The sequence below is a fragment of the Marmota flaviventris genome, chromosome 7 (genome assembly GCF_047511675.1).
Source record: "Marmota flaviventris isolate mMarFla1 chromosome 7, mMarFla1.hap1, whole genome shotgun sequence".
NCBI lineage: Eukaryota > Metazoa > Chordata > Mammalia > Rodentia > Sciuridae > Marmota > Marmota flaviventris.
The window spans coordinates 85,430,665-85,455,113 of record NC_092504.1 but is presented as its reverse complement, the minus strand read 5'-3'; the positions used below and the strand labels follow the sequence as shown (position 1 = coordinate 85,455,113).

Here is a 24,449-nt window from a genome sequence, read left to right as displayed (position 1 = left end):
GGGGGATGTGGCTCAGTGGTCAAATGGCCCTGAGTCTAATCCCCCATACCAAAATAAAAAGGGCTGGGGATGTAAGCTCAATGGTGGAACACCCCCACGGTTCAATCACCAATACCAGGAAAAAAAAAAAGTCACAGGAATGCAGTGTACCCAAATCCTACCTCAGGAGACCGAAGCAAGAGGATCACAAGTTCCAGGCCAGCTTAGACAATTTAGTAAGATACTGTCTCAAAACTGAAAAAAGGCTGGGGATACAGCTCAGTGGTAGAGTGCCCTTGGGTTAAATTAACAGTACAAAAAAGAAAAAAAAATTCACACCTACCAAATTAGTGGTAAAATTGATTCTTCCCTAATTTTGTATTAAGCTTCATGATTATTGTTAAGCTCCAATGAATTTGATTCTCTCAAATTTTATGAAGAAAACCAACTTATTCATTTTTTAGATAATTTGTACAAAGACACTTGTTAAAAAAAAAGTCAATCCTCATGGATTCTGCCAACTCCCTAAAGTTTACTTGTAACCCTAAAATCAATACTCATAGTGCTTTCATAGTCATTCAGACAAGCACTGAGCAGCAAAAACTGAGCTGCTTAAAGGGCACATTCCCCAAAAGGCAACACGTAGCCTTGTCTTAGCTCTTACTGTAAACAAGTATCTTTATGGTGGTCTATTTAGTGCCATATTCTTGCATTTGTGTGCTTTTTTATTGGTGACTTCATATTTAAAATGTCCCCTAAGAAGAGTGCTGTCTTTGTAAGAAGGCTATGATGACTGTTGTGAAGAAAATAAATGTATTAGATTAAGTTTTATTCAGACATGAATTAGCACTATTTGTGAGTCCAGTATCAATGAATCAACAATATATACTAGATAATTTCTGTCTTTAAACAGAAACACACATAAGTTATATGTTGATGAGTTCACAAAAAATGTTTTGACCAAAGGCTTGCATTTCCCATAGGAGTACATCACTAGTTTGGGATTTGTAATGACTTCACAGAACATAATTATTGCAAACAATGAGAATCAACTAATCCTCTTCCAACTTGATCAGAGAAAAGAGTAGTTTTTTCCAAAACTAAATTTTATAATTTCTAAATCTTAATATTAAAATTTTACATTCTTATATAGCATTATGTATTACCCATATTTATTTTCATTAAAGATTTTTCCTTATTATTAGCTTTTTAGAAAATAAACTATGCTGATGTGGTAGTGTACAGCTGTAATCTCAGTGACTCAGAGGCTAAGGCAAAAGGATCACAAGTTTAAGGCCAGCCTCAACAACAGAGAGGCCTGAAGCAATCTAGTAATATCCTGTCTCAAAATTAAAAAAAAAAAAAAGCACCCCTGGGATCAATCCCCACTACCAAAAATACATAAATAAACTGTAACATTATCAAATTTAACTACATTTCAAAGAATCACTTTAGTGGATACAATAATTTATTTATACTTTTCTCAGGAATTACTTGGGATATTCAAAGAAGGGTTCAATTTTAACTTTGAGAATATCATAAACTGCATTGTTCATTTACATTCATATGCATAATTATTTATCATTACATTCTTAAAAAGGACAAGGCTGTTGACAACATATCATAAGAAAAGGCAAAAGATCAATGACATACTGAAAAAAATATTTGCAACAAATATCATAACTGGTTAATACATCTAATATATAAATAACTTTCAGCCAGGCATGGTGGTACACATCTGTAACCCCAGCTAATCAGGAAGCTAAGGATTTAAATAAAATTCTTAGAAAGGGCTAGGAATGTAACTCAGTAGTAGAGAGTATGCTGAAATGTGCAAATCCCTGGATTCAATCCCCAGTACCACCAAAAGCAAAAGATAAAAAACATAATGCGAAGAGAACAAAATAATGCTTGAATATAAGAAAACATGCTCAATTGCATCTATATTTAAAAGTGATTCAGACAAGATCTGTGAACTTCACAAATTTGTAAAGGCTCTTAGTAGAAGTGATATTGGTATGCTAATATGGACAATCTGGTGTATACTGTAAACTGTGTAAGTAAATATAGATGTCTTAAGAGCTAGGGTTCTTTCATACTATGGGAATAAAGAAACATAAATTATACAATGGAGGGAAGAGAAGAATACTGTGGTGTAGAACCAGGAATAAAGGTATAAATATATAAAGGTTTATGTATTTAAGCACAACATTTTCAGATTAAGAATGTTTAACCTGCTAGATGCAGTGGCACATACAACTCAGGACAGGCAAATGTCAAGCTTGAGGTCAGGCTGTACAATTTAGAGACTCTGTTTCAAAATAATAGTTTTTAAAAAGCTGGGTATAAAACTCCGTGGTAGAGTCACTTGCTTAGCATGTACAAGGCCCTGGATTCAATTCCTAGTACCCCCTCCCCAAAACATAGAAAGCCTAACCTGTATATACATTCATTTACATGTGCCAATATACACACAAACCATACAGAGTATTTCTCCAAGTGTAGCCTAAGAGACTGCAGCTAATTCTGAGAAATGGATTGAGGTATGGTGACAAAAAGGACACTTAATTTTTCTTATATTATCCTCTATTAGAATTGGTTTTACCAAGTACATGTACTGTCTACTTAAAAGACTATGTAGTTCTTTAAAGTAGCAGAAAGCAAATATCTTCTCATCCTTCTAGCTACAAAGAGAAAGATCCAAAACAAATACATCATTCTAACCTTCAGGACTGCAATCTGGATCATATGTCTGCTGAATTCTTTGTTGTTGAAAGCCAGTATTTTTGTTTTTCAGTGTTTCCAAGCTTTCTAAAGCTGTACTGTGTTCAGACAGTGACTTTAAAAGAGAAATGTTATTTATTACACCAGAAAGTTCTGAAGAATTTCTAGAATTATTCCAGGATTGTTTGCTTTTTCTGGCAATTGCAACTTCAACATGGTCTTGGGGTAACTTTCTAATTCTTCCCAAGTCTTCAGATTCAGGAATATATACTTCATAGTCTTTTAAAATAGAATGCTTTTTTCCCAGAGGATAAAACAAATAATTAGAATCTTGGATATCTGATCTATCAAGTGTAACATGTTCACAGTGATCCTGATTGGTATTTAATAGTTGGATACTTTCATCACTGCTAGAAACTGGGAGTAAAATCTGCTCATCATTTTTGTCTAAGTCACTTCCCAAAATAAAAGTCTGAGGTTGAACATCTTCTGAGAATAGGGCACCATTTTTAGGACTCTGATTAGTGACTATGTCTAAAACTTGAGGAAAATGTAAATTCATGTTTATACCTTTTGACTTATCTGAAAGTGAAGCAAAATCATAGTTAATTCCAATTTTTTTGATAGATTTATTAGCATCTTCTTTATTATATACATATACATCATCATTCCATTCTAAAGATGAGTCAAAATTGCTTAATGTGTTACTATATTCTTCCTCTATTTCTTTTCCAGTGTTTCTATCTTTATAAGGCCCCATGTCAAAACCCACACAAGTTTTATCACAAAACTGTGATACAGTCTCTTTAATAGGAAATATCTCTGTAGGTTTGCTATCAATAGATGTTAAGAGTGGCAAACATACACTGCCAATTTCTTGACAGCTTGTATCCTCACTTTTCTTTTGAACACATAAATTGCCATCGTGAGACAAAATTTCCTTTACCCATCTCTCTGAATCCTGGGAAATTTTGTTTTCCTGTGATTCCTCTTCTGTATCACTGGTCTCAAAATTGCTCAGATTAAAATTTATCTCTAAAAATGGTTCTGTTACATTACTTATAGATTCATGAACATTATTTAGACTTTCACTATCACTACTACTTTTAGAAAGCACATCTGCAATGCCATCAGAGATCTTAGAATTGTTACTTATAGAAGATTCAATCTGTAGATGTTCTGATTCCAGCAGAGATGGCATTGGTTGATTATGCTCCTGTTGTGTTTTACCTGTATTTACGACCTGAGCACTTTCTCCAACGCAAACTGATCCTTCCAAGCACATCTTGTCACTTTGATTAACAGGTATTTTATTATTTCCTTGAATGTAAGATTCTGATAATAACCCATCATTGTCTGCACTGCTACAACTACCCAGTAAGCTGCTGCTTTCACAGAAAGAAAGTATTTCTACTTTTTCTTCCTGATTCCAGGATTGATGGGTATCATCTACTAGCTGGACTTCATTTCCCTTTTCATCACACGTTTCAAAGTCCTGCATCCTTTTTTGTACCAAAAGGTCTTTCAAATTCAAACTCATATCATCCTCACAAGATTTAGGTTCCCTTTTTACATCGCTCTCACCTATAGCAGAGGAATGTACGGGTGAACTCTGTGAGGATAAATACATGGCCCACCGGCTTTTATTTCTCATGGTATTTTCTGATTGATGCTGGTCATATAAATTTTCTGTGCTCTTCATCTCAGCACATGCTTCCGGTTGAATTAAGCACTTTGGGTTCACAGGAATGTTTAAACTTCCTTGTGGCTGTACCTGAGGTAAATGTCTTGTCATCTCAGAATTTAGGTCCTTATGCATATTGGTTGACTTAGATTTCAAAAGAGCTAATATCTGGGCTTTACTTCTAATATTTTGTGAAACTCTCAGATAGTGAGATGCCAAATTGTCTCTTCTTAGGGGCTCATTGTTCAGTGAAGAGTCTGAATGCTGACTTCCAGTACTGATAGGAGAACAAAAATAATTTTTTTCCCCTAGCATTTCTGGGTTAATCATGAAGGATGAAGTAGAGACAACTGAAGACAAAGGCATGCTATTTCTCTCTCTGTTCTCATAAGTAACAATATTTTCGAGATCTCTTGGTATAGTACTTATATCTTTCTTGCCAACAGTAGAAAACAAAGAAGGTATGCTGTTGAATGGAGAAGAGAAAGTATGGCCAGGTTCCTTAGACTCAAGTGATGCAGCTGATTCACCATTTTCTGTAACAATCATTTTCGCTGGGACCTGACGTGGTGCTTTAAAACCCTACAAATATTAAAACAATTGTTAGTGCTACCATTATCTATAAATAAAGTGTGAAATAAACTGGCTGAAAAATAATAAGGAATGTGTGTGCTTTGTCTAAGGTAAAATAATAAAATTTAAAGCTTGCTAAATTAAAATATAAACAATCATTTGTTAGCAAGATTTTTCTCTGTAGGATTTATTTTTTTTCTACATAAGTAGATTATGAAGTACCATAGGGTACAATAACTTTAAAATTCATTACTTTTGGAAAAAAAAATTTTTTTTTTTTAATGTGGTGCTGGGAATTGAACCCATGGCCTTGTGCATGTGAGGCAGGCACTCTACGAAATGAGCTATATCCCCAGCCCAGAAATATTTTATAAGTATATATTGATGTATTATTTTCCACAGAGAAACTTACAGGAAACTTTCTTTTTAAACCAGCAGGCTGACATCCAAGAGACCGGCCAGAGGATATGAACTTCCATGAATCTGACTGTGGTGCTTCTTTAATGATATTCTGTTTAATAGTTTTGCTTCCAGAAACTTTAACCTCCTCAACTGTGATTAAGTATCGTTCGCTTTCTAAGTCATCTCCAGGTTTCACCTAAATATTAAAAAATAAATGTTAATGGGCTGGGGGTGTAGCTTAGTGGTAGAGAGCTTGCTTAGCATGTGAAAAGCTCTGCACTTGATCCCAAACACCACAAAAAGAAATAAATATATGTTAAAATCTCATACATCTAATTATTTGATTCTATATGTGTTCAATAAACTCACTAGCACTTAGCAACACAAACACATATTCAATAAATAGAAGTTAGGTGAATTAATCAGTAAATAAATTCTTCAATTATTTATTATTGTGCACTAGTTAACTACCAACCACAAAAAAAGATAATACAACAAAACAATGCCACTTATTTGTTCATTCAACAATACATACTGGGTTCCTACATAATGTCCTCTGTTACATGCTAGGGATACAAAGACAAGCAAAAAACAAAAAAGCTTCCTCTCAAGTAATTAACTTAGAATTCATACAACTAAATATACATAATATTTTAATTAAAGCTATAATTATTAATTATATATTTTTATAAATAAATGTAAATTAGCCTGGCATGGTGGCTCACACCTGTAATACCAGCTACTTGAACACCCAATACAGCAAAAAAAATTTTTTTTTAATTAAATTAAAAATTAAATGAGAAGCTGGGTACAATGGTGCACGCCTATAATCTCAGCAGCTCAGGAGGCTGAGGAAGGAGTATTATGAGTTCAAAGCCAGGCCCAGCAACTTAGCAAGGCCCTAAGAAACTCAGTGAGACCATGTCTCTAATAAAATATAAAACAGAGCTGGGGATTTGGTTTAGTGGTCGAGTGCACCTGAGTTCATTCCCCGGTACCAAAACTAAAAATAAATAAATAAATACAATTATAAACTATTAGTTGCTTAAATAATCACATTCCAAAAAAGTATTTTTAATCCCTTTAATGAACAAATGTAGCTCTTGCCACCACTTCTAACTGAAGCATAACATTATGAACCTAGTTTGAAAATATACAAAATCTATCAGATTAATTTTTTACTAATTAAATAATGTAAGATGATATAACAACCATCAATTAAGCATCTACTAAAATAATCTTCTCAGCCCACATGGTGGCACATGCCTATAATCTCAGTGACTCAGGAGGCTGAGGCAGGAGAATACCAAGTTTGAGTCCAACCTCAGCAATTTAGTGAGGCCCTTAGCAATTTAGCAAGACCTTGTCTCAAAAACAAACAAAAAACATTTTTAAAACGTGGGGATGTAACTCGATGGTAAAGTGTCCCTGGTGTCTATGCCCAGTACCACACACACAAAAAAGGAATCTACTCCTCTACCTGGCCTGGTGGTGCCACCTATAATCCCAGCAATTTGGGAGGATGAGGGCAGAAGGATTACAAACTCAAGTCCCATCTGGACAAGTTAGAGCGATCCTGCCTTAAAATTTAAATAATAATAATAATAAAGGTGGATAGGGATTTAACTCTATGGTAAAGTGCCTCTGTGTTCAATCCCCAGTATCGCCAAAAAAAATAAGTACAACCACTATTAAGGTCATATAAAATACCAAAATGAATTAAATATAATGACCAAATATCAACATAATGACAATAAAAATATGCATTTTAACATCTTTAGAATCACTGTACTGAACTACTAAGTACTTTATTTCTAATCTTCAAACCAATCCCATAAAGTCTGTCTATGACCTAAATTTCACAGTTGAGAAGTTAGAGTCAGGCTAAGTTAGCTAGAAGGTGTCTGAAAGCAGGAAACGAACCCAGAACAACCAAGTCTGATATTCTTACTCATTTTTTTTTTTTTAACATTTATTCCTTAGTTGTAGGTGGACACAATACCTTTATTTAGTTTTTACATGGTGCTGAGGATCAAACCCAGTGCCTCACACATGCTAGGCGAGAGCTTTTTCCTCTGAGCCACAACTAATTAGAACAAATTAAAATATACATAAATACATAGACAAAAAGTTTTCCCATTTATAAGAACAAATTTCAAAAATACATCAAATAGAGCCTTTATGATAAAATTTACCTTTAGTTCCCTCCCTTTCCTTTTTCTAATAGGAAAAAAAACAAAATTAATACTTGAAAAAATACTTAAATGGAAATAATCTCAAAATATTTGTTACGGTTTGGATACTAGGTGTCCACCAAAAGCTCTTGTGTGAGACAATCCAAGAACACTCAGAAGTGAAATAATTGGGTTATGAGAGACTTAACCCAGTTGATGAATTAATTAACTGTAGGCTGGTAGGGTGTGGCTGGAGGAGGTAGACACTGGGGACATGCCTTTGGGGTATGTATTTGGTGAGTTTAGCCTAGTCTCTCTCTGCCTGCTGATCATCATGTGAGCAGCTTCCCTCTGCCACATTCTTTTGCCATGATGTTCTGCCTTACCTCGAGCCCTAAGGAATGGAGCCAGCTATATTATGAACTGAGACCTCTGAAACCATGAGCCCCCAAATAAACTTTCCCTCCTTAAAATTGTTCTTGTCAGTTATTTTAGTCACAGCAGTGAAAACACAGTGAAATATTTCCCACTGTAAATCTAAGCCTATCAAAAATTCATGTAACTGGATGTGGTGGAGGGTAGGGTGCCTTATAATTCCCGCTACTTAAGAGGCTAAGGCAGTAAGACCAATTAAGCCCAAGAGGAGTTCAGGGCCAGCCTGGACAACATAGTGAGGCCCTATTCTTACAAAAAAAAAAAAAAAAAGGAAAAAAATTCATTTCTTGAATTTGAATTTCAGCCTTCCACCATAACTCAACAATTGTGTTGCACTCTTAGTTTATGTTCAACAAATACCACCTATCATTATTAGTATTGGTACCAAGACTCTACTATTAATAATGTTAATAAAGGAAATATTTAAAGAGATTTTTAAATTACTTAAAAATAATATGAACACATTCAAATACCTCAAGACACTTAAGAAATAGATTTTCCAAACATACTCCTTTGTCATCATATAAAATTGCCTGTGTAAAAATAAAATAAGAATTAAAAAGGAATAGAATATAATTCTGCTTCTCTTAAATATCTTTAATAGTAAAGACCAGTATAACCCTACATCATGTACAACCAGAAGAATGAGAAGTCAAACTCTACTTACATATGATGTGTCAAAATGCATTCCACTGTCATGTATAACTAATTAGAACAAATTAAAATATACATAAATACATAGACAAAAATAGTTTTCCTATTTGTAAGAACAAATTTCAAAAATACATCAAATAGAGAATATTGTGAAAAATGCTATAAGTAAACCATGTAATGAAATGATTATATTATTTTATTTTACTAGATTTGAAATGAATATTTCAATGTTTATTATGCACCTACAGAGTCTGTACAAGAGAATGAAGGTATTCACATAAGAAATTCAAGATCTTGGGCCAGGTATGGTGGGGCACGCCTGTAATCCCTGTGTCATGGAAGGATGAGATAGGAGGATCACAGGTTCAAAGCACCTCAGCAAAGGTGAGGCACTAAGCAACTCAGTGAGACCCTGTCTCTAAATAAAATACAAAAGAGGACTGGGGATGTGGCTCAGTGGTTGAGTGCCCCTGAGTTCAATCCCTGGTACCCAAAAAAAAAAATCAAGAACTTGGGCTAGGGCTATGGTTCAGTGATAGAATGCTTGCCTAGACCTGAGTTTGATTGCCCCGTACTACAGTGGAAAAAGGGAGGTTTGGAACTGAAAGGAAAAAAAATTCAAGAATTTAATTCTTACCAGGAGGATCTTGGAATTGAATTGGGAAGGAAAACAGAACTGGAACACATTAGAGGGCACAAACAGAAGACAAGATCAATTAAAAGATTACTGTATTCTATGAAGAACTGAGAAGATTAGGGCTTGAAATAAGATGCTGTCATGGGGGATAGAGTTGTTTATGAGGGACACTGAATTAAATTTGTTGAATGTGAGGGTTAAGGAAGACAAAAGAAGCTAAGATAATCATCATCTTCTAGCTCCTTTTCTGTCCCTAGTCATTTCTCTTAGTAATTTCTCTACTAGCCCCTGTAATATTGGTATTTCCATCACTTTGAAAAACAGTTTGGCAGTTCCTTAAAAGATTAAACATAAAGTTATCATATGACCCAGCAATTCCACTTGTAGGTATATAGCTCAAAAGACATAAAAACATGTGTTCATAAAAATTTCCACACAAATGTTCACAGCAGCATTATTGATAATAGTAGACAGTAGAAATAACCCAAATGTATATCAACTGATGAATGGATAAAGCATGATACAATATGTATATACAAAGGAATACTATTCACCAATAAAAAGTAATAAAGTATTGATACATGCTTCAACATAAATGAAACTTGGAAATATTAAGCGAAATAAAATAGTCATATACAAAAGATTATATAATTTCATTCTTGTGAAATGTCCAGAATAGGCAAATTCATAAAGACCATGAATAGATTCATATTTGCTTAGGGATGTAGGCTCACTACTTAGGTTGTAAGCAGTAACTGTTCCTGGATATGAGATTTCTTTTAGGGGTGAAAAAAATGTAATAAATTTAGATTGTGCTGATGGTTGAAAAATTATAAATATACTAAAAATTACTGAATGGGTGAATTTTAAAATGTTTAAGTTATATGTCTAAAACTGCTGAAAATTTCATATTTTTAAGGACTCTGTTCTTCTTCCTTTATCCTTTTCATTCTACATTTTCTCCCTGAGCAATATCATCCATACAAATTACATATTATTACACATCCGCTTAAATCATTCTAATAGGAGCTGGGGTTGTAGCTCAGTGATAGAGTGGTTGCCACTCACTGTGCGAGGCACTGGGTTCAATTCTCAGCACCATATATAATAAATAAAAATAAATAAAGTTCCATCAACAACTAAAAAATTTTTTTCTGAATAATTCTAATGTCTCCATAGCTTCCTAAGAACAAGTCCCTATAATAGCAAATAAGGCTTACAGAATCCCTCTTTATCTCCATTCTCGCCCTTGTTCACTCTACTCCAACAGCTCTGATCTCCCTATTTGTCTTTTTTTTTTTTTTTAAAGAGAGAGAGAGAATTTTAATATTTATTTTTTTTTTAGTTTTCGGCGGACACAACATCTTTGTTTGTATGTGGTGCTGAGGATCGAACCCGGGCCGCACGCATGCCAGGCGAGCGCGCTACCGCTTGAGCCACATCCCCAGCCCCTCCCTATTTGTCTTATCCATGACGTACATATTAATCTAATTTACTGGTCTCTCTCCTCCATGTTATTTCTACAAAATCAGTGATTTATGTGTTTTGTTCCCTGCTGCATCCCTCAGAACAGGCATTGAGAAACCAAATAACTTGCCTAAGATTACAAATCTACTAAATGAAGGGCTAGGATTGAAACTAGGGTATATTTGTTTTTGATGTTAACTGCTCTTCTACTCTGCTTCCATGTGACATTTTTTTACTTTTCCCACTGGCTTCAATAAATACACATTTATTGATTGATGCCTCAATTAATAGAAAATAAATATCTGACAATTTCAATAGTTAGATAAAAGGCATTACTAAAAGAAAACAGTACAAGCAATAGGTTGGATTTGAAATAGTGCTATTTACAGTAAGATGATTAACTTTCCTAGGACTTTTCCTAAATTTCTGGAACTAATTTGAATTTCTCTATTTTCTGGTAAACTAACCTGTATGAGGTTTATAATGGGTACTTATATGCTATAGTTAAGTTCAATAATAGTACTAATAGGACCATAACATTATGATTTAGAACCAGAAGAAGTTATGAAGAGCCAGACGCTGTGGTGTATGTCTGCAATCTCAATGACTCAAGAGGCTGAAGCAGGAGGATCACAAGTTCAAAACCAACCTCAGCAACTTAGTGAGGCCCTGTCTCAAAAATGAAAAGGCCTGGGGATATGGCTCAGTGGCAAAAAGTGCCTCTGGGTTCAATCCCCAGTAACAACAACATAAAGTTATGAATGATATGCAGAATCCAAACAGATCTATCTTTTTTTTGTTTTGGGAATGGACCAAGGATTGAACCAAAGGGCCTTTTACTACTGAGCCACACCCCCAGCCCTTTTTATTTCTTTGTTTGTTTTGAGACAGTGTCTTACCAAGCTTTTAGGACATTGTTAAATTGCTGAGGCTGACTTGGAAATCCCAATTCTCCTCCTTCAGCCTCTCATGCCACTGGGATTACAGACATGTTCCACCACACCTGGCTCCGGTCAGATCTCTCTTTAAGATTTTGAAGATTGTTAAAAATCTTTAAGATTTTGAAGGCTTTGGCTCTAAACAAATAAGAAGGATATAAACAAGGGCTGAGGCTGTAGCTCAGTGGTAAAGTGCTTGCTTCATATGTGTGATGCACTGGGTTCAATCCTCAGCACCACATAAAAATAAAAAAAGATACTAAGTGTTCATCTACAACTAAATAAATATTTTTTTTAAAAAGTCTATTCCTTCAATCCAAGAAGGATATAAACAAAAAAATAAATAAATTTTTATATGTGTATGTGTGTACAAGGGATTTAAAAAAAATATAGACGTGGACAGGACCATACATTCATTTATTCAAAGAGGAAAATTTTGATGATATGACGTAAACACAGAAATTACCAACTCTGAGACCAAATCCTTTTAAAAAGCACAGATTGAGATCCTGTTGTTACTGCAACTGAACACAAATTTCAGCATTTCCTTTGATGATGGTAGAGTTACCCTGATTATCAATATCTCAAGGTCTCAAGTTCCAGCCCAAAATGTTAGCAATCTCAGGCTTTTCTTATAATGAAAACCCTATTTACTGAGATAGAAACATTTTCTTTATTCAATAGGAAAGTACCTTTAAAATCTTGAATCCTTTAAACTGGATATAGTAATAATAAAGTAATTCAAACCAAGAATAGGATCATAAATAGTTTCAATAACAAGGCAATCTGATGTTGGAAATTATAATCTGATATTTAAATATCTTCTGTTACTTTTAATTTTAAAAAGTTTTTATTTTGAAATGGAAGTGTCATTTTAGGCAGTTTATAATTTAAATACATCTAACAGATTATCTTTATGATTTCAATTTAAAATGTGTAATTGAGAAGTTGATTTTGAATATTCAACTTTTTATTTAGTTTTGTTGTTTTGTTTTGTTCTTGTTTTTTGCTACTGGGCATTGAACCCAAAGGCACTAGTCATATTTATTTTTTGTTTTGAGACAGGGTCTCAAAACAGCCCTGCTAAATTGCTGAGTATGGTTTTGAACTTGCAATCCTCCTGCCTCAGCCTCCCAAGCCACTGGGATTACAGGTATGTGCTACTGAGTCTAGCTTATGTAGTTATTTGTTTACTTACTTTGCAATGATAGTGGTTGAACCCAGGGCCTTGAATATGGTAAAAAAGTGTCTGCTCCAGTGCTATAACCCACCCCACTCAACTTTTTCATTGAAAGGAAGAGTAAGTAAATTTTACTAGGATGACAATATTAAACCAGAGTGGTGAAGCAACTCAGCAGACTGAGATAGGAGTATTACAAATTCAAGGCCAGGAACTTAGCAAAACCTTGTCTTAAAATAAATAAAAATTTAAAAAAGCTCTGTGAGGGAAGAATAGAAGTTCATTAGATAGACAAAGGCTAATGAAGGAATGGGAGAAAGAATGAAAATAGGAAAGACAATAGAATGATTGGACATAACTTTCTGATATTCATATATGAATACACGACCAGTGTTAACTCCACTCACGTATAACCACAAGAATAGGAAGCTGCCAGTCATGGTAGTGCATGCCTGTAATCCTGGTGGCCTAGAAGGCTGAGACTTTGTGAGTTCAAAGCAGCCTCAGCAACAGCGAGGCACTAAGCAATTCAGTGAGACCCTGTCTCTAAATAAAATACAAAATAGGGCTGGGGATGTGGCTCAGTGGTTGAGTACCCCTGAGTTCAATCCCTGGTGCCAAAAAAAAAGAATGGGAAGTTATACTCAATGTACATATAATATATCAAAGTACATTCTACTGTCATGTATTAAAAAGAATTAAAAAATAAAAATAAAAAGCTCTGGGGATATAGCTCAGTGACAGGGAAAAATAGCATATTAAAAAGACTTTAAGGGGGGCTGGAGATATAGCTCAGTTAGTAGAGTGCTTACCTTTCAGGCACAAAGCCCCATCACCACAAAAAAAAAAAAAATTAAAAATTAAAAGAGAAACTGTATTCATTTTAATCTATTAGAATTACAATAAGGGCTTAAGTACTTGGAAAGAATTTGTTAGCAACAACTAAAACATTAAAGAAAGAAAAATCAAGGCCCACACCAGTGGCTCAGGCCCACCCACAATCTCAGCAACTCAGGAGGCTGAGACAGGAGGACTGCAAGTTCAAAGCCAACCTCAGCAACTTAGCAAGTCCCTTAGTAACTTAGCAAGACAGTCTCAAAATAAAAAAGGGTTGGGGATGAGGCTCAGTGGGAAAGCATCCCTGGGTTCAATCCCTGGTACCAAAATAAATAAATAAAACATTAATTTTTAAAAAGAATTGTGAATAACCTCTACTGAAAAACTTCCCTCAGTGAAAACCTCACAATGACTGATAGAATAAGGATGAAATATGGAGATGTTAGCTGGTAGACTGAGGAGGAGGAACTTCATTCAGGAGGTCACAGAGGTAGTCAATGTATTATATAATAAGTTATACTCCATGTATGTATAATATGTTAAAATACACACTACTGTCATGTATATCTAAAAAGAATAAAAAATGTATTATATACTATCATCAATTCAACTGTAATAAAATCATTTTATTAAGTTAATAACATTAATAGACAGTATTACCCTAATACATGTATGATTATATGACTGGTGTGACTCTGCACCATGTAGAGACAGAGGAATGAGAAGCTGTGCTCCATTTGTGTACAATGTGTCAAAATGCATTCTGCTGTCATGTATAACTAATTAGAACAAATTTTAAAAATAATATTAATAGAGACAGTTAGAACATGGGCTCTGAGCGAGAAAGCCTAAATATGACTCCTCCACTCTCAAGCTGTGAGATCCTTGGGCAAGCTACTTCACCACTCTGTGCCTCGGTTTTATCCTCACTAAAATAAAAATTAAAAATAGTTTGAGGCTGGGGAGATAGCTCAGTTGGTAAAGTGCTTGCCTCGCATGCACAAGGCCCTGAGTTCAATCCCCAGCACCAAAAAAAAAATAGTAATTCTTGCCAGGCACGGTGGTGCACGCCTATTATCCCAGCGGCTCAGGAGGCTGAGGTTGAGACAGGAGGATCACGAGTTCAAAGCCAACCTCAGCACCAACAGATGCTAAGCAACTCAGTGAGACTCTGTCTCTAAATCAAATACAAAATAGGGCTGGGGATGTGACTCAGTGATCGAGTGCCTCTAAGTTCACACCCTGGCACCAAAAAAAAAAAAAAAAAAAAAGTAATTCTTAGGAGAATTATGCAGACTAAGTAAGTTAATATATTTAAAGCATTGTGCCTGACACAGTAAGTATTTAATGAATTTTTTTAGTCAAACAAATTAATACTTTTACTGTGTGTGTGTGTGTGCGTGCGCTTGTGTGTGGTGCTGGGGATTGAATCCAGGGCCTTGTGCATGTTAGGAAAGCACTCTACCAACTGAACCATATCCCCAGGTCCTAAATAATACTTGTTAAACTTTTATAATGTACAAATTACAGGGCTGGGGATGTGGCTCAAGCGGTAGCGCGCTCGCCTGGCATGCGTGCGGCCCGGGTTTGATCCTCAGCACCACATACAAATAAAGATGTTGTGTCCGCCGAAAACTAAAAAATAAATATTAAAAAAAAAAAGGTTTAAAAAAAAAAAATTACATACTGCAATATGGAAATCATTTGAAAATTTCTGTTTTCACATTATTAGTATATGGATATACCTAACACTTCATCATCTACAGTTTTCTTAATATTCAATAAAAAACCAAGAGCTTAGCTCTTAGACTCTGTAGTCAACTGCTCTGCACTTACTTTGTTTCCTAAGTGAGTGATCTTCAGAATTCCATCTTGCCACACTTTTGATTTCTTCATCTTTTGATGAGTATATAGGACCTTATTTCCAAAGTACAAAAGAAAAGAAACAGATTCTTTTTATATATTCAATGTCACATATTTTATATACATTTCCCACACATAAAAAATATTTAAGACACCTTTTTTCTTATTAGTGCAGTATCACAACAATATCAACATTAATGAAAGAAAGAGACTGGGAGTATAATTAAATGGTACAGTATGTGCTTAATATGTATGAGGCCCTGAGTTTTGTTTTTTTGAGTTAAAAAAAGAAAGAGGAGGGGCTGGGGTTGTGGTTCAGCTGTAAAAGTGCTCACCTAGCATGTGTGAGGCCATGGGCTTGATCCTCAGCACCACATATATATAAAAAAAAAAGGTCTTGTGTCCAACTACAACTAAAAAATAAATATTATTTAAAAAAAAAAAAGAGGGGCTGGGTGGTATTCTCTGGGTGGTATAGCTCAGTGGTAGATTGCTTGCCTGACTGAGTGAAGCCCTGGATTCAATCCCCAGTACCATAATAATTAAAGAAAGAAAAAAAAAAGTTAGCTAGAGGGGTAGATGATAAAAAGCAGAAAGAACAGGTAAAATATAAGGGAGAAACTGAAAAATTAATAGTACCAAAAATAATTCTGAGCTTTCAAGTAATCAGTTGGAAGGGGAAAATTACTGGGTACTCAAGATTCCTGTAGCCAAGCTAGGCACAGAGGTGCATGACTATAATCCCAGGTGACTTGGAAGGCTGAGATAGGATTGCTAAGTTTGAGAACAGCTTCAGCAACTTAATGAGACCCTGTCTCAAAATAAAAAATTTTTAAAAAGAGCCTGGAGATGTAGCTCTGTAGCTCAGTGGTAATATACCTGCATTCAATTCCTACTACTGGAAAACAAAAACAAAACAAAACAAAAAAACCCTCATGCACTTCTTCAAGTGAGGTTCAGAGACTTGTGGAGGTCTCCAGGACTTTTATAAGCATCTGTGCGGTCAAAACTATTTTCACAATGATTTTGTCTTTCCATTCTTATGCCTGTAGGTGCGGAATGGGTTTCTCAAGTTATATATGTGCAATGCTGCTAGATTAAACTGTTAAACAAATGCAGAAAAAGAGAATCCAGTTGTTTTCTACTAAATCAAATGTTAAAAAATTTGCAAAAAAAATGTATAACAATACTAGTCTTCTCAATGTTTTTTCCTGCAATTGTTCTTGTTCTAGAAAAATTAAGTATTTTTAATTTAAAATGCTATTCATGCCGGGCACGGTGGCACATGCCTGTAATCCTAGCGACTCTGGGAGCTGAGGCAGGAAGACTGCAGTTCAAAGCCAGCCTCAGCAAAAAGCTAGGCGCTAAGCAACTGAGTGAGACCCTGTCTCTAAACAAAATAGGGCTGGGGATGTGGCTCATTGGTCAAGTGCCCTGAGTTCAATCCCTGGTACCAAAAAAAAAAAGGGGGGGTGGGGCTGGGGATGTGGCTGGATGGTCAAGTACCCCTGAGTTTAATCCCTGGTACCCCCAAATAAATAAATAAATAAATTTTAAAAAATAAAACATTTTTTATGTTAACATGTAATGAGTTTATTATTATTACCTTTTAATGAATTCAGAGGTATTTTGTTTCTGTTTTAACTTCTGTCTTCCTTTCTCTCTTTTTCCCCCAATACAGGCACTGAACCCAGCTTTATTGCTGAGCAACATCCCCAGCTCTCCACATTCCATCCTTATTCTGTCTATAGCTGGGTTTATAGGCATGTGCCACCAGGCCTGCCTTGTTTTAACTTCTAATATTAAAAAAAAAAAAAAAATCAACATACAATAACTCTACATACAAAAGTTCTTTGGAGTCTGAATTATTTTTCTAGAGTATAAAAAGTTCCTAACACCATATAATGTGAGGAGCACTATCTAGACATAAGAGGCATATCAGGTCATCAAGAGAAACAAATTATTTCCCAGACCCCAAGCTTCCAAAGAATATGTTACATAAGGCTTTGTATAATCAAAATAGTGCAGTATTTTAGACATAACTAGAAAACTATTTATTTGAATTCAGACATAACTAGGTGTCTTGTTTCTTGTTTTGTTTTTTTTTTTTTTTGTTTGCTAAAACTGGCAACTCTGGGCTGGGGATGTGGCTCAAGCGGTAGCGCGCTCGCCTGGCATGCATGCAGCCTGGGTTCAATCCTCAGCACCACATACAAACAAAGATGTCGTGTCCACCAATAACTAAAAAAATAAATAAATATTTTTTTAAATAAATAAATAAAACTGGCAACTCTAGCAAGACATTTGAGTAATGTCAGGAAGGAAGGAGGGAAAGAAGAAAGCAAGGGAGGGAGGAGGAAAAAAACAAAAAAAATGTAAAAATTAGTAAGACTTACAATAAATTCTTGGTTTTCCATTTTTTCTTCTGAAGTTATAAACCAGTTAGATCCAGAAAATAATCAGTACTTATGCATTTATACCACCTAAAATAAAAAATGAAATAGAATATTAAACCTTGGTAAAAAGAATAAGTAGCAAATATAAATCTTTCCAATAAACACTTGACCAGAGGCCAGAATTAAAGATTCCCAAGAATAACTACTAAGGGAAAGAGAGGTGCATCAAATTATCTGTTACTAGGGACACAGAGTGATATCATGTTGTAAAAAAAAGGACCTACCAAGTCGGACATGGTGGCGCACACCTGTAACCCCAGCAGCTCAGGAGGCTGAGGCAGGAGGATTGCGAGTTCAAAACCAGCCTCAGCAAAAGCGAGGCACTAAGCAACTCAGTGAGACCCTGTCTCTAAATAAAATGCAAAATAGGGCTGGGGATATGACTCAGTGGTAGAGTGCCCCTGTGTTCAATGCCCAGTACCAAAAAATAAAAATAAAAAAAGGATCTGCCAAATAGAGAAAATGAAGTAGAACATATAAACATTGCTTTATATCTTAATTATAAGAGTTTACAAACAGTACTCCTGATATAATGTCTATCTAGAAATGGATTTTTCTTTCCACATAAAGAGTTTCCTCATAGCCTGATACCTTTTGTGAAATTTTCTGAATTGCTACAGTCACCACAAGATGGCCCCCTTGTGTTTTAAATTTTTCCTTTTACAATTTGCCCTCAGTGTCCAGTTGCCACTGATTCCGGGGACCCCCTCCCCCGCCCCTGCCACAGATACCAAAATCTGTAAGTGCTTAAGTACCTTATATAAAATGGTATAGATTTTGCATATAACCTATGCACATCCGCCCATCCACCCATATATTTTAAGTCATCTCTAGATTACTATAATACTTAAAACAATATAAATAACATGCAAATAGTTGTTAAACTGTATTGTTTATAAAAACAGTCCATACATATTCAATAGAAATGCAATTTTTTCTGAATATTTTCAGTGTGCATTTGGTTAAATTTACAGAGATAGAACCATGGATATGGAGGCCTGACTGCACATTAAGGTCAATATAACTGAGTATCCTTGGACCAAATATATATTATATAATACTTCTGCAAGGAAAATCTTCAATATTGCTGCAGAAGATACTATAGCTACTCTGTTTTACTGGATGAAATCATGTTGGCAAATTTGGAAAACGAAATCACTGATGGAGCTGGATGTAGTGCATGCTTGTAATTCTAAATACTCCAAGAGCTAAGGCAAGAGAATTAAGATTTTTTTAATCATTGTTTTAATATTTTTAGTGGTAATGAAGTGCTGAGGATCGAACCGAGTGCTTCACACATGCTAGGCAACCACTCTACCACTGAGCTACAATCCCAGCCCCAAGGCAGGAGAATTAAAAGTTCAAGGCTTGCATTGCCAATTTGGCAGGATCCTGCCTCAAAATAATATTTTTTAAAAATATTTTTTAGTTGTCAATGGACCTATTATTTTTATTTATTTATATGAGACACTGAGAATCGAACCCAGGGCGTCACGCATGCCAGGCAAATGCTCTACCACTGATATAAAATTTTATGAGCCAGGCATGGTGATGCACAACTGTAATCCCAACAGTTTGGGAAGCTGAGGCAGGACGATCTCAAGTTCAAAGCCAGCCTCAGCAACTTAGTAAGACCCTTTCTCAAAATTTAAAAAAATAAAATAAAAACGGCTGGGGATGTGGTTCAATGGTATAGTATCCCTGGGTTCAATCTCTGCCAATAATAATAATAATAATAGAATTTTATGAAAGAGCTGGGGATGTAGCTAAGTGGTAGAGTGCTTGCATAATGTGCAAGGCCCTGGGTTCAACCCCCAGTACTGCAAAAACAAATAACTAATGGTGAACTGAAGAAATAGAGATGTCGAAGGAAGTGTTTCCAAAAGGTATGCTCTCTGGACCAGTAACATTACGTAGGAATTAGAAATGAATATTCTCAGGTCTCACTTTTTTTTTTTTTAAGTACTAGAGTTTGAATCCAGGCATGTCCTATTACTGAGCTACATTCCCAGACTTTTTCTTAATATTATTGTATTTTTTATATCTTTATTTAATTAATTTATTTTTTTACGTGGTGTTGAAGATCAAACCCATTGCCTCACATGTGCTAGGCAAGCGCTCTACCACTGAGCCACAACCCTAGTCCCTCCCAGCCCTTTTTATTTCTTGAGACAGGATCTCACTAAATTGCCCAGGCTGGCCTCAAACTTGTGACCCTCCTAGTTTCAGCCTAACAAGCAGCTGGGATTATAGACATGCCCCACTGCATCTGCCTTCAGATCCCACTCTTGACCTATTAAGTCAGAAAGTCTAGGGTGAGGGCCCAACAGTCTATACTTTTGCAAGCCCTCTAAGTGGTGGTAATGCATGCTCAAGTTTGAGAATACGGTCCTAAAATAGAGGGATTCAATAAAACAAATTTGTGATTCTGGATTCAGTTCTTCCCTTCCATACATAAAATATGCCACCTACATATTATTTGTAAATTGGGTATATTTATTCAAAGCTTACTAAGTGCCATTCATTGTCTAGATTGCTATTAAATTAATGAAATGCTATCCCTGATCTCAAGAAATTTTCACTAAAGCTGAGTGATTAAAAAAAAAAAAAAAATAGAATAAAATGCAATAGGAATTAGGACAGAAAGAGTGTGCAACTTGGTCTAAAATATTAAATAGTTTCCTGAAGGAAGGGATGTCTAAGATATAAGCTGAAATAATCATTAACCAAGGAAAAATGGCAGTGAAGATCTTCCCAACAGGAAACAAGATGTATAAGGGCAAGCCTGATCAGAAAACTCCGGGTAGTCTAAAGAGAAAAGTGCTAGAGTAAGTGTTGAGAGAACAGGCTGGATTCAGAGAACTTTCTATGTTATGCCAACGTGTCTGGACTTTTATTGAAGACAGCAGAAGATACAGCAGTTTTTTAAAAAATAAAATGACATAATCTAACTTGGATTTCACAAAGATCACTCTAGTTGCTGAGAAAGGATGGCATAAGAGGTAGGCCAATGGGATATGCATACTTGCCTCAGGAGACAGGTCACAGGAAAGGACCCACTAACCCTAACTTTCAGAAATATGTTTGTTAGGGAGAACTTGACTTGGGCAACACCATTTTGGGTTTTGTTGTTTGATTTTTCATTTGTTTTACTTAGTTATACATGACATCAAAATGCATTTCGATTCATTGTACACAAATGGTTCACAACTTATCATTTCTCTGGTTGTATATGATGTAGAATCGCACCATATGTGCAGTCATTCAAGTACCTAGGGCAATGACGTCCATCTCATTCCACCATCTTTCCTGCCTCCACCATCCCTCTTTCCTTCCTTTCCCTCCCCTTTGCGCAATCAAAGTTCTTCCATTCTCCCCAGGACAACGCCATTTTGAAACATATCCTCCCTCTTAGAAAAATGATCACCCCACAGCAACTCTGACCCAGCCTAACCTAACCCCCAAACAATACTCCATCATTACACAAAAAAGGGAATCGTTATCTGGGACTGAAATCTTAAGATAATACCTTGTTATACATGGACTAGGGTCTACCACAAAGAATGAAGGTGATGACCAAAAGGACCCTTCCCTGACAACCCCTAAGCAATGGCCTAGTCACAAAAATTTCCCCATTCCCTCACTACTCTATAACTTCTGTAGGCTATAAGATGGGTTTGATCCTCCCCCTGGAATCCCACCGGCAGGTCTGTCCAAAATAAATCTGAGTTAATGTTCAGCTGCCTCTCCTAGCACCTTCTTTATTTCCTTTGTTCAGTTCTTTCCTTACAGCAACTTCTTTTATACCCCTTTCCTTCAGCCCACAGGAATTACTACATATCTAAGTATGCTAACAAAATTTAAGATTCAGAGAGGGCTGGGGTTATAGCTCAGCGGTAGAGCGCTTGCCTCATGCATGTGAGGCACTAGGTTCAATCCTCAGCACCACATAAAAATAAGTAAAATAAAGACATTGTGTCTTAAAAAAAAAAAAAATTCAGAGAAACATATCCCTGGTGGTTTTGGAGCAACTTGCTCCCACCACGAGAAGCTGTATATTATATGTATACAGATGATAAAATACACAGTATGAATACAGTGCATGCAGCAGTTAGTATATAGCAGTTATTAATATTGAACTCTTTAATAATAGCTATTATTATTCAGTATAATTATATGCTAGACACTGTTAAAATGCTTTAAATGTGTACAGCCTTATGATATAGATACTATTTCTGTATCCATTTAACAAAGAAACTGAAAGACATAATAATTGAGTAACTTGCCCAACATTATAAATGGCACATTTAGAATTCAAAACAAAATTGTGTACATCAAGTACAACCAGAGAAATGAAAAGTTGTGTTCCAATTGTGTACAATGAATCAAAATGCATTCTGTCATATATATCTAATTTAAATACTTTCGTTAATAAAAAACACACACAAAAATGTGTAAACATTGGTGCTCAAACTCATAAATACTAACTTATATAACTATTTATTAACTACCTACATGTTTTAGGCAGGAATTAGACTAAACCTTACATAAATTTATCAGTCTCATCATCCCAAACATTAGATACAAGAGGTAGGACAATGACTAACTTAGCATTCATGAAATCTTCTGTGCACCAAAAAAAGTAAGCATTATCATCATGATTTACATATTAGGAATTTAATATTCACTCTTTTAGGATTACTTTTATGCTATTATACTAGAAATTCCCCAGTATTGCAAAATAAATTCCCTACTATTTTCCTAAGTTAAAGTTAATACTTCTGGGATTTTTTTCTCCCCAGTGCTGGACATTGAACCCAGGGATGCTCTACCACTGAACTATATCCCCAGCCCTTTTTAATTTTTACTTTGAGACAGGATCTTGCTAAGCTGCTTAGGGCCTCACTAAGTTACTGAGATAAGGCTAGAATGTGGTATCCTTCTCCTCAACCTCCCAAGTCACTGGGATTATAGGTATGCACCACCAAGCCCAGGTGGAATTTATTCTTAAATTTGAATAAATATTCTCCATGTTTGTATAAATATGTCAAAATATATACTGTCATGTATATATAAAATGAAAAAAAAATTAAAGAGAATAAAAAAGAAATTGTGACGATTCAAATTCTCTAACAAGGTAAATTAGATTATGGGATTAAACCTAAAAGAAAAGCTAACTGGATTTTAAAATATTTAGAAGAGTCCTTATACTTATATTCAATGAGGGTCAACAACCTTAACTTGCTTTTTTTTTCTTTTTTGCTTTTTTTCTTTTTTTGCAATGCTAAAGATACAACCCAAAACCTTGAGCATGCTAGGAAAGTGCTCCATCACTGAGCTACAGTCCCAGGCCCTCCTTTCTTATCTTACCATCAAACTGGGGGAACAAAAAAAAAATGGTTTTAGCCAACAGCATTATATTCAAGTGAGATACAAGGGTAAAATATTTTCTCAAAGTGTTAATCTGTCCAAATTGTTCAGACAATTCAACTGTTGACCATCCTCTAGTAGGTGAAAGATTAATCTGAAAAGTTTTTAAAGTTGCTGTGGAAACTACAGATGTTCTCTGACAATTAAATATGCTCATACATATAAATATACATTTTTGTGCTGCTATATATACAAAATTACATATCCATGTTCTTAGTAAAATATGGACCATTCTTCCTATTATGACGAGATGTTTTGGGGGCTTTTTGTTTATGAACAAGCAGGATTTTCCAAACCTAAATGTGGGCCTCTAAGTAATTCAGGCTGAAAAGTTTCAGAATCAGGAACTCAACGGAAAGACAAGATTTCTGTTAAGAAACTATCCCAGCTGGGGGCGCAAGCCTTGCAATCTCAGCAGCTCAGGAAACTAAGGCAGAAGGATCATCCCAAATTGGAGGCCTGTCAGGGCAACTTAGTGAGACCCTACCTCATTAAAATAAAAAGGCTGGGGATGTAGCCCTGGGGTAGATCGGCCCTGGGTTCAATCCCCAACACACACAAAAAATAAGAAAATTAACATTCCAAATAACAACAACAAATCCATACATTTCATTAGCCAAGACTACTATGAAAAAAAATTCCTGTGTCGCCAAATTGACAATGAAAACTTGGTCACTTGATCTTTTGGCAGTCCTAAAATCAAAGAGAAAAACTCTCTCTGATCCTCATACTAAGGACCAGAATTGCAAAGCAGGGCCTAGCAAAGAGATGAAGATGAGGCACAGATTATTGGTAGTTGAAACAAGCTGTGTCGACTACCACTTCAATCTTGGTTTTCAAACAACAACTTCCCGATCTGCTTCTGCCTCGCCCCTCATCGTTCAAATTCCCCTGCCTGTCCACCCTTCATTCCCCGGGAACCCCAAGAAACACTTCATTTCACCTGTCCCATTGCACAAAATCCACTTTCGAATTTCTCCCGCGAACGAGTGTGACGTCACTAACCTGGGACCGCA

General features: G+C 35.5%; 1 protein-coding gene across 1 annotated transcript in view; it reads right to left on the bottom strand.

The window, feature by feature from the left end:
* The window catches only part of Zgrf1 (zinc finger GRF-type containing 1), an 82,556-nt gene extending 58,142 nt beyond the window's left edge, over positions 1 to 24,414 (bottom strand). The window contains exons 1-6 of the mRNA XM_071614466.1: positions 24,377 to 24,414; positions 17,944 to 18,030; positions 15,521 to 15,601; positions 8,445 to 8,504; positions 5,373 to 5,558; positions 2,704 to 4,969 (exon numbers count right to left, since the gene is read on the bottom strand). Of these exons, the coding sequence (XP_071470567.1) occupies positions 2,704 to 4,969; positions 5,373 to 5,558; positions 8,445 to 8,504; positions 15,521 to 15,601; positions 17,944 to 17,964 (2,614 nt within the window). The 5' untranslated portion in view covers positions 17,965 to 18,030; positions 24,377 to 24,414. The remainder of the gene's footprint in view (positions 1 to 2,703; positions 4,970 to 5,372; positions 5,559 to 8,444; positions 8,505 to 15,520; positions 15,602 to 17,943; positions 18,031 to 24,376) is intronic.
* Positions 24,415 to 24,449: the final 35 nt, after the last annotated feature.